The sequence below is a fragment of the Humulus lupulus genome, chromosome 3 (assembly GCF_963169125.1).
Source record: "Humulus lupulus chromosome 3, drHumLupu1.1, whole genome shotgun sequence".
Lineage (NCBI taxonomy): Eukaryota > Viridiplantae > Streptophyta > Magnoliopsida > Rosales > Cannabaceae > Humulus > Humulus lupulus.
The window spans coordinates 110,624,298-110,638,182 of NC_084795.1; the positions used below are offsets into that span (position 1 = coordinate 110,624,298).

The 13,885-nt window shown below is 34.4% G+C and overlaps 2 protein-coding genes across 2 annotated transcripts; both read right to left on the reverse strand.

Moving 5' to 3' along the window:
- Positions 1-6,139: 6,139 nt before the first annotated feature.
- Positions 6,140-8,707, reverse strand: LOC133823060 (sphinganine C4-monooxygenase 1-like). The gene is made up of 2 exons (XM_062255641.1): positions 8,103-8,707; positions 6,140-6,814 (listed from the first exon to the last, which is right to left on the reverse strand). Exons 1-2 carry the CDS (start codon positions 8,322-8,324, stop codon positions 6,260-6,262), a joined length of 777 nt encoding a protein of 258 aa, XP_062111625.1. The 5' UTR covers positions 8,325-8,707; the 3' UTR covers positions 6,140-6,259.
- A 2,049-nt stretch (positions 8,708-10,756) lies between these two features.
- LOC133823059 (origin of replication complex subunit 6) lies at positions 10,757-13,615 on the reverse strand. The gene is made up of 10 exons (XM_062255639.1): positions 13,334-13,615; positions 13,197-13,243; positions 12,968-13,072; positions 12,798-12,878; positions 12,393-12,504; positions 12,232-12,294; positions 12,047-12,134; positions 11,845-11,921; positions 11,225-11,327; positions 10,757-11,113 (listed from the first exon to the last, which is right to left on the reverse strand). The coding sequence occupies exons 1-10, from the start codon at positions 13,451-13,453 to the stop codon at positions 11,034-11,036; spliced, it is 876 nt and encodes a 291-aa protein (XP_062111623.1). The 5' UTR covers positions 13,454-13,615; the 3' UTR covers positions 10,757-11,033.
- Positions 13,616-13,885: the final 270 nt, after the last annotated feature.

Below are 13,885 nucleotides of genomic sequence, written 5' to 3' on the forward strand. Positions count from 1 at the left end.
AGCTAAGGACTCCAAGTAAGTTAGCATTTCTCTTTCTTGGCTACAACATGAATATACTAGTGTGTGCTTGTAGTAGTAGATTATACTAGTTTTGTTTGGGTCACTAAGACCAGGGTATGCTTAATGCCTACTCTTACAATGCTTTGGCATTTTGCGGCTAAATGGTAAGTAGGTTCGGGTTGGAGCCAGAACCCTAAAGTAAAATAGTCCAGGTTGGAGCCAGGACATGGTAAGTATATAGTCTGGGTCGGAGCCAAGACATGGTAAGTATATAGTCCAGGTTGAAGCTAGGACAATGGTAATATAGTCTGGGTTGGAGCCAAGACAATGGTAATATAGTCCGAGTTGCAGCCAGGGCAATGGTAATATGGTTCAGGTTGGAGCCAGGACATGGTAAAAATATAGTCTGGGTTGGAGCCAAAACATAAATGTTGGAACCAAGTTTAGGCCTGGATCCCTTGCTATTGATTCATTGATTAGTTATGATATGTGTTATATATCTCGAATGTTCTGGGATTTTCTGAGTGCATGTTATCATGATATGTGTAACGTTGTTTGCTAGGTACAATCAAAGTATTTGATTCTGATTTGGCTATTGTTTGAGAATTGTATGATAGGGTTGGGATTTATCCAATACCCTAATGATCGGTAGTGATAACTACCTTAGGGCAACCCGTTACTGAGTTTAGTATATTTGTTTGCAAGGCTATTCTTACTAAGTGTTTTCGCTTACCTAGTTGTTTCATGTTGTAGGTAAGTTCAAAAGCAAAGTGGATTAGTGAGCACTTGAGTCTGCTTGTGGATATGTACGTGTGGCTCGACCTGAGGAGGTTTTTGATGGAACACCACTTTGAAAAGAAACGATGGTAGCTTGTTATTTCTTTTATGACATTTGTTTTGCTTTAACTCTGTAAAAGAGTAGTTGTAATTCTGTTTGCTAAACTAAAAGTGTGCCCACATGATCTTTTAAAAGTTTTTTTTATATGGGTTTTCGGTACAATGAGTTAAAAGTAAAAGTTTTAAATTTCTGCATGATTTGGTCTTGTATGTTTTGAGGGTCGTTACAATGATTTCCTCAAAGATTAAGTCTATCACATCAGTATAATAGCTCGCATTTTCCTTTGGAGTGGTTGGAAGAATTTATGTATGGGAAAGAATTTCACTCCAAATGGTAATGGCATCATCCTCAATGGGTTTATAAATGGGAGTGGAGGATGGTGCTATGATCTCGGGTGGTGACTGGAATTGATTTTCATTATGTGAGTTAACAACGTCAGTTCACTCTGAGAGTTGAGCCTTAAGTTCTCTAAGTTCCTCCATAAATTGTGCATTAAACTCTCTTTGTGCCTCCATAAATGTGTAACATGTGTCCTCGAAAGGATCCTGATCAGGCCAGACATTATATTGAGGTTTATGGCAAGAGTTAGAAAAATTGTGCTCAAAAGGCGGTGCATGGTAGTTGTACTCAGACTTCCAACTAAAATCAATGGGGTTGTTCCAGCTAGGATTATTATTTCTATGGTCGACATAGTCACTATATGGTTTGTCATAATCTACCTTTGTAACCTCGTGATTTTCTCTATCAAACTTAGTATCTAATACCTCGAATTCTCGATATTGTCTTAAACTAAGTTTGTTGCCACTCCTAAAACTACTAATACCCTTAGTAGCACTAGAATATGAATTGTTGAATGAAGATAAATACATTGGACCATAAAGCTCAAAACAACGTTTCTCTTCTTCATTCTTTTTTTTTTTTTTTTTGCAAAATAAATTACGGAAGGTAAATAACAAAAAAATTATTAAACAAAATGACAATCTCAAGAAATCGTTTCTGATGAGGAAGATCAGTTAAAACTGCAACCTCAGAGCATACTTCGAGTTTCAAAAGTTTTTTTTTAAAAAACAATCTCAATAAATCTTTTATGATGAGAAAGATCAGTTAAAACCGCAACCTCAGAGCATACTTCGAGTATCAAGAGATTGTATATTTATTATATGGAAGGTTTAACTATATAATAATGCAAGTATATTTTAAGAAATATTCCTATATGTATTGGGAAGGTTGTCACGGAACCACTCGTCCTCCACTCGTTAGAACTTCCCGAGGTTCAAAAGTGAAGAGGGAACGCTAACACAGACCTTGAAGCCAATTAGGAATAATCTTTGGTTTCTACTTGTCATATTACACAATTATTCCTAAAAACAAATTAAGTTTCTTTTTTTGTATTTTTTTTTTAAAGAAAAAAAATAAAGATAGAATTACTTACCTCTTTACCTTTTTAAATGAAAGCCTTTACTTACTATTACCTCCTCAGCAACGGCGCCAAAATTTGTTTAACGCCATAGAGAGTTTTCGTTTACTTGCAAACATGAGTAGGATGCTTGGAATCAATGAACCTAGGTGGTTGTGCCATGTAGATGTTTTCGGAAATCTCTCCATTTAAGAAGGAATTGTGCACATCAATCTGACGTAGTACCCAAATTTTTAACAGAGAAAGAGCTATGATGAGGCTAATGGTGCCAGGCTTTACTGTAGGACTGAATGTGTCTAATTAGTCGACTTCTCGTGTCTGAGTAAAACCGCGAGCCACTAATCAAGCTTTGTGCTTATCAAGAGAACCATAGGCTTTTTATTTCAGTTTGAACAACCACTTACAATTAATCACATGAGCATCAGGTGGAGCTGAAACAACTATCCAAGTGACATTCCTGAAAAGAGATTGTAACTCAGCTTCCATGGTTGCCTTCTAGGCAGGATTTTGCAAGGCTCGTTTGTAGTTTGTCAGCACTGTGAGTGAGGAGTCATCACAACGAGCTGCAAGGGCCCTAGGCTTATGAATCCCACACTTTGTTCTGGTCAACATTGGATGTGTATTAGCTATGATAGGAGCCTTTACAACAAAATTGTTATATAACTCAGGTTGTAGAGATGATGCCTCAGAGGAAGGTCGGGGTAGGGGACAAGGGGATGGTGTATTGGTAGAATTATTTGAAGGTGGGGGAGATAGGGAAGTGGAGTATTCAGTGGAAGGTGAGGAGTGAGCAGGGATTGGAATTGTTGGTGGTGGAACCGAGGATGAAAGGGAAGGAATAATAGCAGAAGTAAAAACAAGAACAGTAAGGGGAGTAGGAGGTGATGTAGTGGAAAATGAAGGAAATGGTGATATATCTAATATGACATGTGTGCTAGTATAAATGCGATGAGACTTTGGATCATGACACAAGTACCCTTTGTGTTATGTATTGTAACCAAGAAATATGCAAGAGACATATCGATATTGTAAATTGTTACTATTACAAGGTCAACCAAAAGTTCGGAATAGAGAGTAATCGAGACTCTTATGATATAAAGTATGATAAGGAGACACATTCATGAGAACCTTAGTTGGTAATCTATTGATGATGTAAAGAACAGTGGGAAATGCAAACAACCAATAGTGTAATGGTAAATATGCATGAGCGAGGAGTGCAAGTCCAGCTTCTACTACATGCCTGTGTTTGCACTCAACTCGGCCATTTTGAGCTGAAGTGTATGGACAAGAGAACCTATGGTTAATTCCACATGACTCTAGAAAATGTATAAATTATTTGAACTCTCCTCCATTGTCTGATTAGACTTCTTTGATAGTAGTCGAAAATTGATTTTCAACTAAAATTTTGAATTTTCTAAATGCTTGCAATGCTTGATCTTTTGTATGTAGAGGGTAAAGCCATGAAAAGCGAGAAAAATCATCAAGAAATAATATGAAGTATTTGGATCCATCAAGTGTAAGGGTTGGAGAAGGACCCCATAAATCTGTGTGAATTAATGCAAGTAGAGATTATGTATGAAAATTAGACAGAGGAAAAGGCAATCGGTGGCTTTTGGCCATTTAACATGAGGCACAAACTTGATTTTTATTATATGTAAAAGAGACATTACAATTTTGTAAAATTTGATTGATTACATATGAATGAGCATGTCCTAACCGAGCATGCCAAATAGCAGCTAGTTTTGAGTGATGTGTTGAAAATGAATTGTAGAATTGTATGCAGTAGGTAGGACAATGGAATGAAAGGCAAACTTTGATGAAGGAAACCAATTTGAAAGAGAAGAGACTGTTTGGAGTGTATATAAATCTCGATCAAGAGAGCCTTGGTGGAGCATTTTCTTTGAGTGAATGTCCTTAACAAAGAAAGTGTTAGCATGAAATTCAATAAACACTTGATTATCTAAGCAAAACATGGAAACAAATAAAAAATTAGCATAAATATTTGGAACATGGTAAACATTATTGAGCTGAAAAGAATGTTGATTAGTTTGAAGAGAAAAGTGACCAAGAGAGGTAATAGGTAATTGATGACCATTACCTACAATTACACTATCAGATTCAGAGTAGGCGGAGGAAGAGTTAAGTTGAGAAGCATTGGGGGTAAGATGGTGGGAGGCACCAGAGTCTAGTAACCATGAGTCATCAATAACAGTGTTGGAGTTGGCTAGCATAGCTGAGACATTCGAAGTAGATGTTGAAGCAAAAGTCGTTGGTGCAGGGAGATGTGGATCAAAACAACGGTAGCAATGATAAGCATTGTGTCCCGGCCTTAGGCATAGTTGACAGATGAGTCGTGGAGTGTTGGAGTTGACACGGCCTTGAGAGGTACCGCGATTAGAGGAAGCTGGAAGACCCACGATTGTTGAAGTTCTTGTTGGAAGACTGATTTCTTGGAAAATTGGATTGTCAAAAAGCCACATTTGCTGCTACAAGTGAGGACACATCAACAGAATTTTGCTGCTCTAATCTTGATTCATGAGCAAGAAGTAGACTAGTGACCTACTCAAACACGATTGGCTTAATCTTGGATGTAAAAGGGACTACAAATGAGTTGTATTAGGCATTAAGTCCAGCAAGGAGGTAAAGAACTTGATCACGATCGGAGACTTTCTCGAAAATTCTTGGCTTTGAGAATGTAGTCCATCATGGGTAAAGATCCCTTCTTGAGGATTTGGAGTTGCAATCGAAGTTGCATTATGTGAGCATAGGAAGAAGAGGAATAGATGCACTGAAGAGCTAGCCAGGCAGCTGAGCTTGTTGTTTGGCCAACAATCTGAGCCATAATCTCAGGAAAGAGTGAAGAGTAGATCCAGGATAGGATGAGGGGATCCTTCCTGTGCCATTGAATGAAGTCCAGGTTGAGACCAGTTCTGTCAAGAAGGGTTTGGGCAGGAGGAGCATTTGTGCCATCGAGGAAGTCATGTATGCCATTGGCAAGAATGACTTTCTCCATCTGAGCATGAAGGAAGTTGGAACATTCAAGCTTCACTTGAAGACCATGGTTGAGTGCCTGAGAGAGAGCAATGAGCTGTTGTTGTTGAGCTGTTGTTGTTGAGCAGTGAGGGCAGAGAATCCCTGAGTTCTAGAGGTTGGAGCAGCCAGAGGTACGGCAATGGAGGCTTGAGAACCTTCGTTGGTTGCCATGGAGATATGATCAAGAAAGGGGATTGGGGAGAAAGTATGAGCGGTGCTGGAGGGTTTGGCTTAGATACCAAGTCAATGAAATTGGTAAAATAGAAAATCAACAATACTGAATAAAATGTTCAGTATTTGAGGCTATATTATTTATAGTAAAAGTTTGTACAAAAGGAAAAAGACAAGAAAGCAAGATTGAAAATTAACAAACTAAACTGATTAACAACCCCAACTAACTATGTACATTAACACACCCATTCCTACACTAGGCGTGGAAAGGAAAATCCTTAGTTAGGAATTTTCTTATTGTGGGAAAAAAATTGGGAAACCATATATGGGTATTGGGGGAAGGAAATATGCAAAGAAAGTTATAAGGAATAAAAAGAGGTTGGAGAGTGTGTAGGTTTCATGTATGAAATTTTACTGAGCCTTAGAGAGAACCAGGTCTCTCGAACTAGTTGTTTTATATTTTGTTTTCCTTAAATTCAATAAATCGCACATACGTTCCTTCCTACTTTGTCTACTAGCTCTGTTATAGCATTAAGTGTGCATCAATATTCAAAAACATTATGTTAAAAGTGAAACGTAATTTTTAAATAAAAGGCATATTTCTTTAAATTTCCCTAAATAGGGTACATGAATAGATCTTATTATTAAAATTATAAGCGCTAATATCGACAAAAGAAATCTAGGGAAAAAGACACAACAACATACGTATATATACAGATTAAAAACGCAGTGTGGTTCACTCACAAGGGAAAAAAATACTGGTACAAATAATAATAAGTTTATGTTTGTTAAAATGACAATCAATCATCCTTGTAATCTTTTGAAGGCCGAGCTTCAAAGCCTCCGCCTGCCCTCTTGTCTAATGAATAAGGCATATAGGTTCCAAGTATTCTATCCCACATGACAAAGAATGGTTGGGAGAAGTTGTACTTGCTGCCATATAGCTGATGGTGAACATCATGATATGCGGTGTTGTTTCTAAAAAACAAGTGGAAGAGGTTTCCAGGCAGCCACAACCCGCAGTGATCATCAACGGTTTTAATAGTGGCGAAGGAGAAGAAAAAGATGGAAGCTCGTGGAGACATACCAGAGAGGAGAAAAGATAAGGCACCACCAATTGTGTCAAGCAGAAGTCCCTCCACGGGATGATTATAAAGAGCTCCAAATGCATAGGGAACAACAAGCCGATGATGTTGGGAATGGATATGCTTGTACAAAAACTTATTGTGATGCATGTATCTGTGCATGAAGTATTGCCAAGTATCCAAGACCAACATTGCAGTAACAAACTGTCTTGCAAGGACAATTAAAGAAGGCTTCGAATCTGTAATGCCCCCATCATCACTCCCTGTAACCTACAGGATGACAAATAGCATAGAGAAACTCATAAGCTATAGCAAACAATACGTCTTATTCACAGATAAACAAACAAAGAGACAATGAAATATGCATAAATAGATGATACGTCAGGTCTCTCTGTTAAATGTCCTGGTGAAAACCAGAGTCAAAGAAAAACAAGATAACATCGCAGATTCATAGGAATATCCCAGAGAGCAAAATAGGAAAACATCTTAACACAGAATATGACAAGCAAGATCAATTTTTAGATAACTCGATACCAACTATCGTATGGTCTTTCACATGTAATAATCACAGCAAGGCTTTTGACAAAACCACCTCATGTAAATCCTTAGGATTTCCTTTGAAGGCCCCAAGAATCACTTTTACAAGATATTTTTCTTTATAGCTCAGACCCAAAGTTATAGAGTTAGAATGATTAGTAACAAATCCAATACTCTTAAACACAAATTATGAATTTGAGTGAAATTTTCCTTTTAAAAAAATTGCCACAACAAGCATAACACTCTTACAAGTACTTTCTGTCGACATAGGCAAAGTGTAGTATAATTATGTACCAGAGTCATCATTACCTCGTTGACACGTATCTACCTTACCATAGGAAGTATATACACAAAAGAATTTACCTTGGTTGACATTGTAAATAATAAATAACAGAATCAAACCTTTAGGATGATATACATAGTAAACTGAATTCTCATTCAAATCATGCATAATTCACGAAACTCAATTCTTTCCCAACATATTGAACACATGCAACCTGTCAAAAATACCAATCCAATCTAACTGGTATGCAGTATAAAACTTTACAAGTCCAAAGTTTATAGCTCCCCGGGAAGTTGAGCATAAAATATTGAAGTTTTGGTCTTGTAGATCAAAATTATTGAAAATTAAGAAAGGTAGAAATTATACAAAACTGAAATGAAACCGCAAAGGAACTCCAATTACTAGACCTCAACATGTTTCATCTCATAAGATGATGTGATCACAGGTCAGGTCTATCTTTCAACCAAAAATCTAAACAATAAGACAGTATTAAGAATTCACATGCAAGGCAATCCAAAACCAATAAAGAAATTTGCCCACCACAAAAAGAACATGAACAAACATCATATTTTAAAAATTGCCAACTCTGTAACCAACGACAGCTTTTTCTAAAAATCCAATCAAAGCCTCCTTTTGGTATTTAAATTTACACATTTTCATGCCTAAAATCGAAAATGAAACTAAAGTCATGCAAACTAAAGTCAGATTTTTCTTTTTTGGGGGTGATTAAGTTCATACCGTGAACAAAATAAGTGCAACAATTGCCTGAAGGGCTTGCTGAAGAAGAACCCCTTTAACGACGGTTCCTTTAGAGACCAAATTCTTCTCATCCTCCTCTTTCTTCGAGTGTAAACGGTAATTCTCAAGAGAACCTAGAAGAGCATAAATTCCAGAATAAGCCCAATATATCACAATCGGAACAAACGTTCCCAATATATCATCCGAAACCGCAAAACCCATCTTGAAGATCAGAAAACTGAATTCAAAAACCAGGTATTTGCATGAGATTTCACAAGTTCTAAATACCCAAAACTGTGGATGACGAAAAGATCAAAAGAAAAAATTGGTGAAAAACAAAACCCTAACTCCCAATTTCCCAAATGGGATAGGGAAAAAAATTTATTATTTCTACAAATCAAAAGTATGAGTTAGGCCAAACCAATTAATAAGTAATTGAAAAATCAGCCAAACATTGAATTATATAGTAGAAGATTCGAATTTGACAAAGTTGGGTTGGCGAGTTGTAACAAAGTGGAACCATAAATAAAAATTCAATTAATAAAGAAATAAAGAAAAGCATATCAATATCATCATTATTGATATTGATACAGAGATATAGAAATAAAAAGAAATAGGAACATTATATTTCCATTTCCACCCTACGAATATATATATATAAGTACCCTATTAATTTTTTAAATTATTTTTAATATACTTTTCAATAATTTTTTTGACATTCTTTATTTTTTTTTGTTAAATTCAATAATTTTATTTTTTGTTGTTTTCATAAAAAAATTTAAATAATATATAATTTTTTTAGAAAAGAACTCACAAGTTTTTATAAATTTTTTGTTTTAATTTTTTTAATTTAAATATTTAAAATATATATTATTTATATGTATTTTTGACAAAAGACCAATTATATTATTTACATGTATTTTTCAGAATATAAAAAATAAAAATGTGAGCATAAGTTAATAAAATTATGTTTTATTTTAATTTTTAATAAAAATAAGGTCTCTTAATTAAATTTTGGAGTATAAATATAATACCCAAGAAATATTCAAACGTATAATATTGACAAATAGGAGGTTTGTATTGGTGGCTTGAGTTTATATTAATTTCTATAAGATTGCTACGTGGCAAAAAAAAGGCTGCTATTGAAAATTCAAACACAATAAAAACTCTAATGTCAACACTACTTCAAGACGTACTCATTATATTTATTATTTATACAACAAATTGCTTATCAATAATGGTATTTTGCTTTATTAATATTATTATTTGTAATGAATAGAGAGATGAGAGACGGTGGGGGACAAAGATGAAACAGTTATTAAATTCGATATTCGAATTAAAAAAATTTATTAAGTTGGATATAGAGAAATAAATATAAATATATATAAAAAATGTGGAGAAATTCTCTAGTAGTCCTCCTAGTGTATTTTTTTGTGTTTTCAATAGGTGAATAGATAGAATAATATATATTGTAATTATATAGCAAACATCCTACAATGTTTTGGAAAATTACAAACAATTTAATGTGTCAAAAATATGTTCAAACATTTATGTTACACATATACAACAGATTATGATTTTGGCATAATAAATTATTCAAAAAAATTCAAAATAACATATAAAAAAATTAACATTATAATTATCCATATATCAAAAGCACAAATAGTCTCCTTTTAGAGGGACTACTATGAGAATTACCCAAAAATATGTATAGTTATATGGTAAATATAATAAAATTACTTTATTATTCAAAAATTATTATTTTAAAATTTAGTGTGTAATTTCACCACCATTCCTTTTTCAAAACTTCACTATTTTTATGCTCTCCACTTTTGAAATTTTTGAGAGAAAATATGGGCGAAACATAATATTTTTCCATTGTTCTGGACCCTTCATTTTTCTCACTTACCACACAACTTACTTCTTTTTTATCTTTCTTTATCAAGTCTGCCTTGAAAAAATGTGTACAAAAATTAATATTTATTAATCATCAATAATAATATTTTATACTTTGCATGATTGATCATCAATAAGTGGAGGACATTCTCCGAGTTTTATTTATGAATAAAGATTTTTTTAAAATTCTATTAAAATATTCAACCAGAAAGAGAAGGTTTAGATCTGAAAAAGGCTGGCAATGAGTTCGTGGGGTACGCTTTGGTTATGTCGACGGTCAAAAACGACGGCCTTTGACTAGTTTCTAAATAAATTAAATAAACTTTGAAGTTTCCACGTGGAAAAACAACGCTAACTGGATGGTTAGTAGGCAGTACACAGATTTTTTTTTTTAAATCATTCTTGAAGAACAAAATAATAATACTCAGATTTTAGTATTTTGGATTGCAGTATTTGACTTCTATGGTTTATTAGTACACAGATTGTTTTTTTCTCGAAGAACAAAAATAATAATGCACAGATCTTAGCTTTTGGATTGAGTATGGAGTCCCATAACTTTTATCTATTCTTTGCTAAATTGCAAGTTTGGTCAGGTTTTGTTGCCCCAAATACTCCCTAATATTCCAATTTAACCCATTCATTTTTCTGTAAACTTGATTTTTTTTTTTGTTTATAATTTCGACTTCGACAATTGCAGGGCTTACCGTTATGGGACTCCATGCTCAAACTCCCAAAAAAGAAAAAACAAATCTACTTGGTTCAGAAGCATATTGAAATTGAATGATTGCAAGTGCAAATAATCAATAAAGATTGCAATTCTATACAGTTTAGTTTCATTTGCAGGAAGAAGCACAAGCGGTAAAAGCTTTCAATGTGCCAAGCAACATACAGCACATAATTCTAATATATTTAAACCCCACAACACATTAGGGGTTCTAGAATTACTGTTTGAATAAATGTTTGCTCTCTGCACACTTCAACTAACACAAAAATGATCATGCAAATATAGCAAAAGATGGAGTAATCTTATCTGTTTTAGCTAGCTTCCAACTTTTGGGTCTCTGATGTTTCCTTCAGAAAGCTGAGGCGAGTTTGCGTGGTCCTCTTACAAACAACTAGTAAAAGCATATAAATATAATTAAAGTTGGGGCCAACTTCAACGAGTGATGACACTTTGATGCGGAATGAGACATAACTGAAACGAAATGCTGTTGATATAGTTATACCTTTGGATTTGGTCTTGCTTTGTTTATTTGATTCAAGGACTGAAGTTTTCCATTCATCATATTTGTGCTTTTCCATTCTTTTGTGCTTCTTGTAACTCGAAACCTACAAATTATTTGGCAGATTAAAAAACTAGTCCCTGGAGTGTTTAAAGAAAAAATAGATTCATATTTATGCAAATTAATCATGGCATTCTACAACAATTACAAGGATAAGAAGTGAGAAGACTGAATTGAATACTGCGATCGAGCTTCAGTTGTTCCAACTGTGTATTCGGGTAACATTAACATAAAATTGCAACCCTCAATCAGGTAGACCCCAGAATTGGATGAAAGAACCATCTATCTCAACGATACACAATTCTATATTCTATATTCTATATTCATATAGTGCCAATCCGAATTATTCTAATAAGAATCATAAATTGCTTACAGAGATATTATAAACCACGTCAAAGTGTAAACTAAAAAAAAAACTATATTATTGTTAAAAAAAAACTATATTAGAAAACCAACAAGCAAGCATGGCTTTGTACATGGATGCAGATTAGAATAGAGTAAAATTGATGTCATAAGCTGATAGTGAACCCAGCAATTAGATTAGATACTGAGATTGCTAGTACCTCTTCTCCCTCATCAGCATCAGATGAATAACCACCATCCTCAAGCTTCCTTTTTTCTGGTAAAACATCTAGTAGTTCTAAATGTAGAAGAACAAAACAACTTATTAGTTTGTCAGGTAATTTTAATATCACATAAATTTAAAAGGGGAACTTAAAGACTCACGAGTAATACAACAGTTGGAGTTATGACATTGACACATACCTCGGTTCCCCTTCACTTCTCGAGGATCCTTTTTCTCCTTTGAAATACCAAAAACATCAAAATTCAAGTCGATCATGGAAGCAGAAACCTGCAAGAATAATAACCGATATATTTCAATTAGAAGTCTGAGAAACTACAGTTGGCTTGAGCCACAAACTGAAAAAGTAGAAAAATGTTTCTCTTACTGAAGAAAATTCAGATTCTGAGGCACCACTAAGCTCAATTAACTTAAGCTTGTCTACTTTTAGCTGTAGAAGAAGCAATAAATTGGAATTAGTAAAAGCTAAACTGTAATTGAATTCTCACACAAGGAAGCTGAATAGCTGAAAGAACAGTAATATTGTACCTTGTGCTTCTTTGCACACAAGTAGAAGGCTACAGCAGTAAACACAGGACGAGTAAAGTCTGCACTTGCTCGCCGAGATGCGGGCAGTGAAGCAAGAAATCGATCCTTGTAACTGAAAAGCAAACACATGCAAGTACCCTAAATTCAGAAACAAAATATTAACCAAAACAAAGTCATATAGCTTCTCCAATTATCCTTATTACTTCTGGCCAAATAATATCCATTGGAGAGGTAAATTCACTCTTCAAAATAACAAAATTTGGGCACAAAAACATTTTGTCGAGCATGTAACAGCTGTTCATATGCTTGCTAGCCAATTCAAATAAGATTTGCGTTCTACACTCTAATCTGAAAGAAATTGAAATATACTAACAGCACATAGAACTAGAAGGCGATGGATCTTACAGAGACAAGCCCTTCTGCACAAAAGGGATTATTCTAACGCACCCAAATTGAATGGCCAATTCTCTAACGTCCAGCTTATTCCTACACCAACAAAACCCAATTTCGGTGTCAGCCCACCACCAAAAAAACAAAAAAAAATGTAATAAAAGTTACAAAAGAGAGTAACCCACTTGACTCCAAGACCGTTCTGGAGCAAATTGTAGGATCTGGTGTAAGCCTTTTCGGACATTCCACTCAACTTTATCGCACATTGCCGATCGAATAAAACTCCCAATCTACAATCATTTAACCCATTAGCAAATGAACAAAACCCATCACATGATGAATTTGAATGATCGATGATTATGCCATTAAAGTATTTATATATATATATATATATATATTTATATTTATATATACCTTGTCGCCGAGATCTCTAAACAGATTACAGCTTTACAAACCTCACCCTAAGAATAACGAACAATTTCCCGATCAAAACTTGAAAAAATTAAAATGCCCAATTCATAACATTTTTAAATTGAAATGAAAAAACCTACGACGCCGATAGCGGAGGAATCAAACTGGACATCGCAAAGTCGACGAAGCTCGGCGGCTTTTCGAATGAGTTGCTTAGACTCTGAGATCCCAAGCTTCTTTGCTATCTCAAAAAGATCCATAGTTACAATATGAAGATCGAACTGGTGGAGTTGATATCTTGGTTGCAGAGATGGCGGGTTTAGCACTTCGGAAAATGATGGCGGGTTCTTAACATTTTTCAAATTTATTTCCCGCCTAAATTGTGACTATGCTCTTTGGTTTTGCCGCCTGAGACGAACGAGTTACTCATGTCATATGGAGAAAATATTTGTAAATTATATAAAAAGAAAATAAAATATAAATTTTAAGTGGGGGGCTAAGAACAACCTCATACTCAACCTCTTAGTTAACTTCACTTTTGAAAATATATGTTGCACTATTTTTTTTCCATTTTTTGTATGGTAGTATTTGTTGTAATTATAATATAGATTCTGTAAATTTTTAAAAAATTCTGAATAATTTACAATGTCGAAAATAAGTTTATATTTTTTCGAACACGAGTGATAAACTAA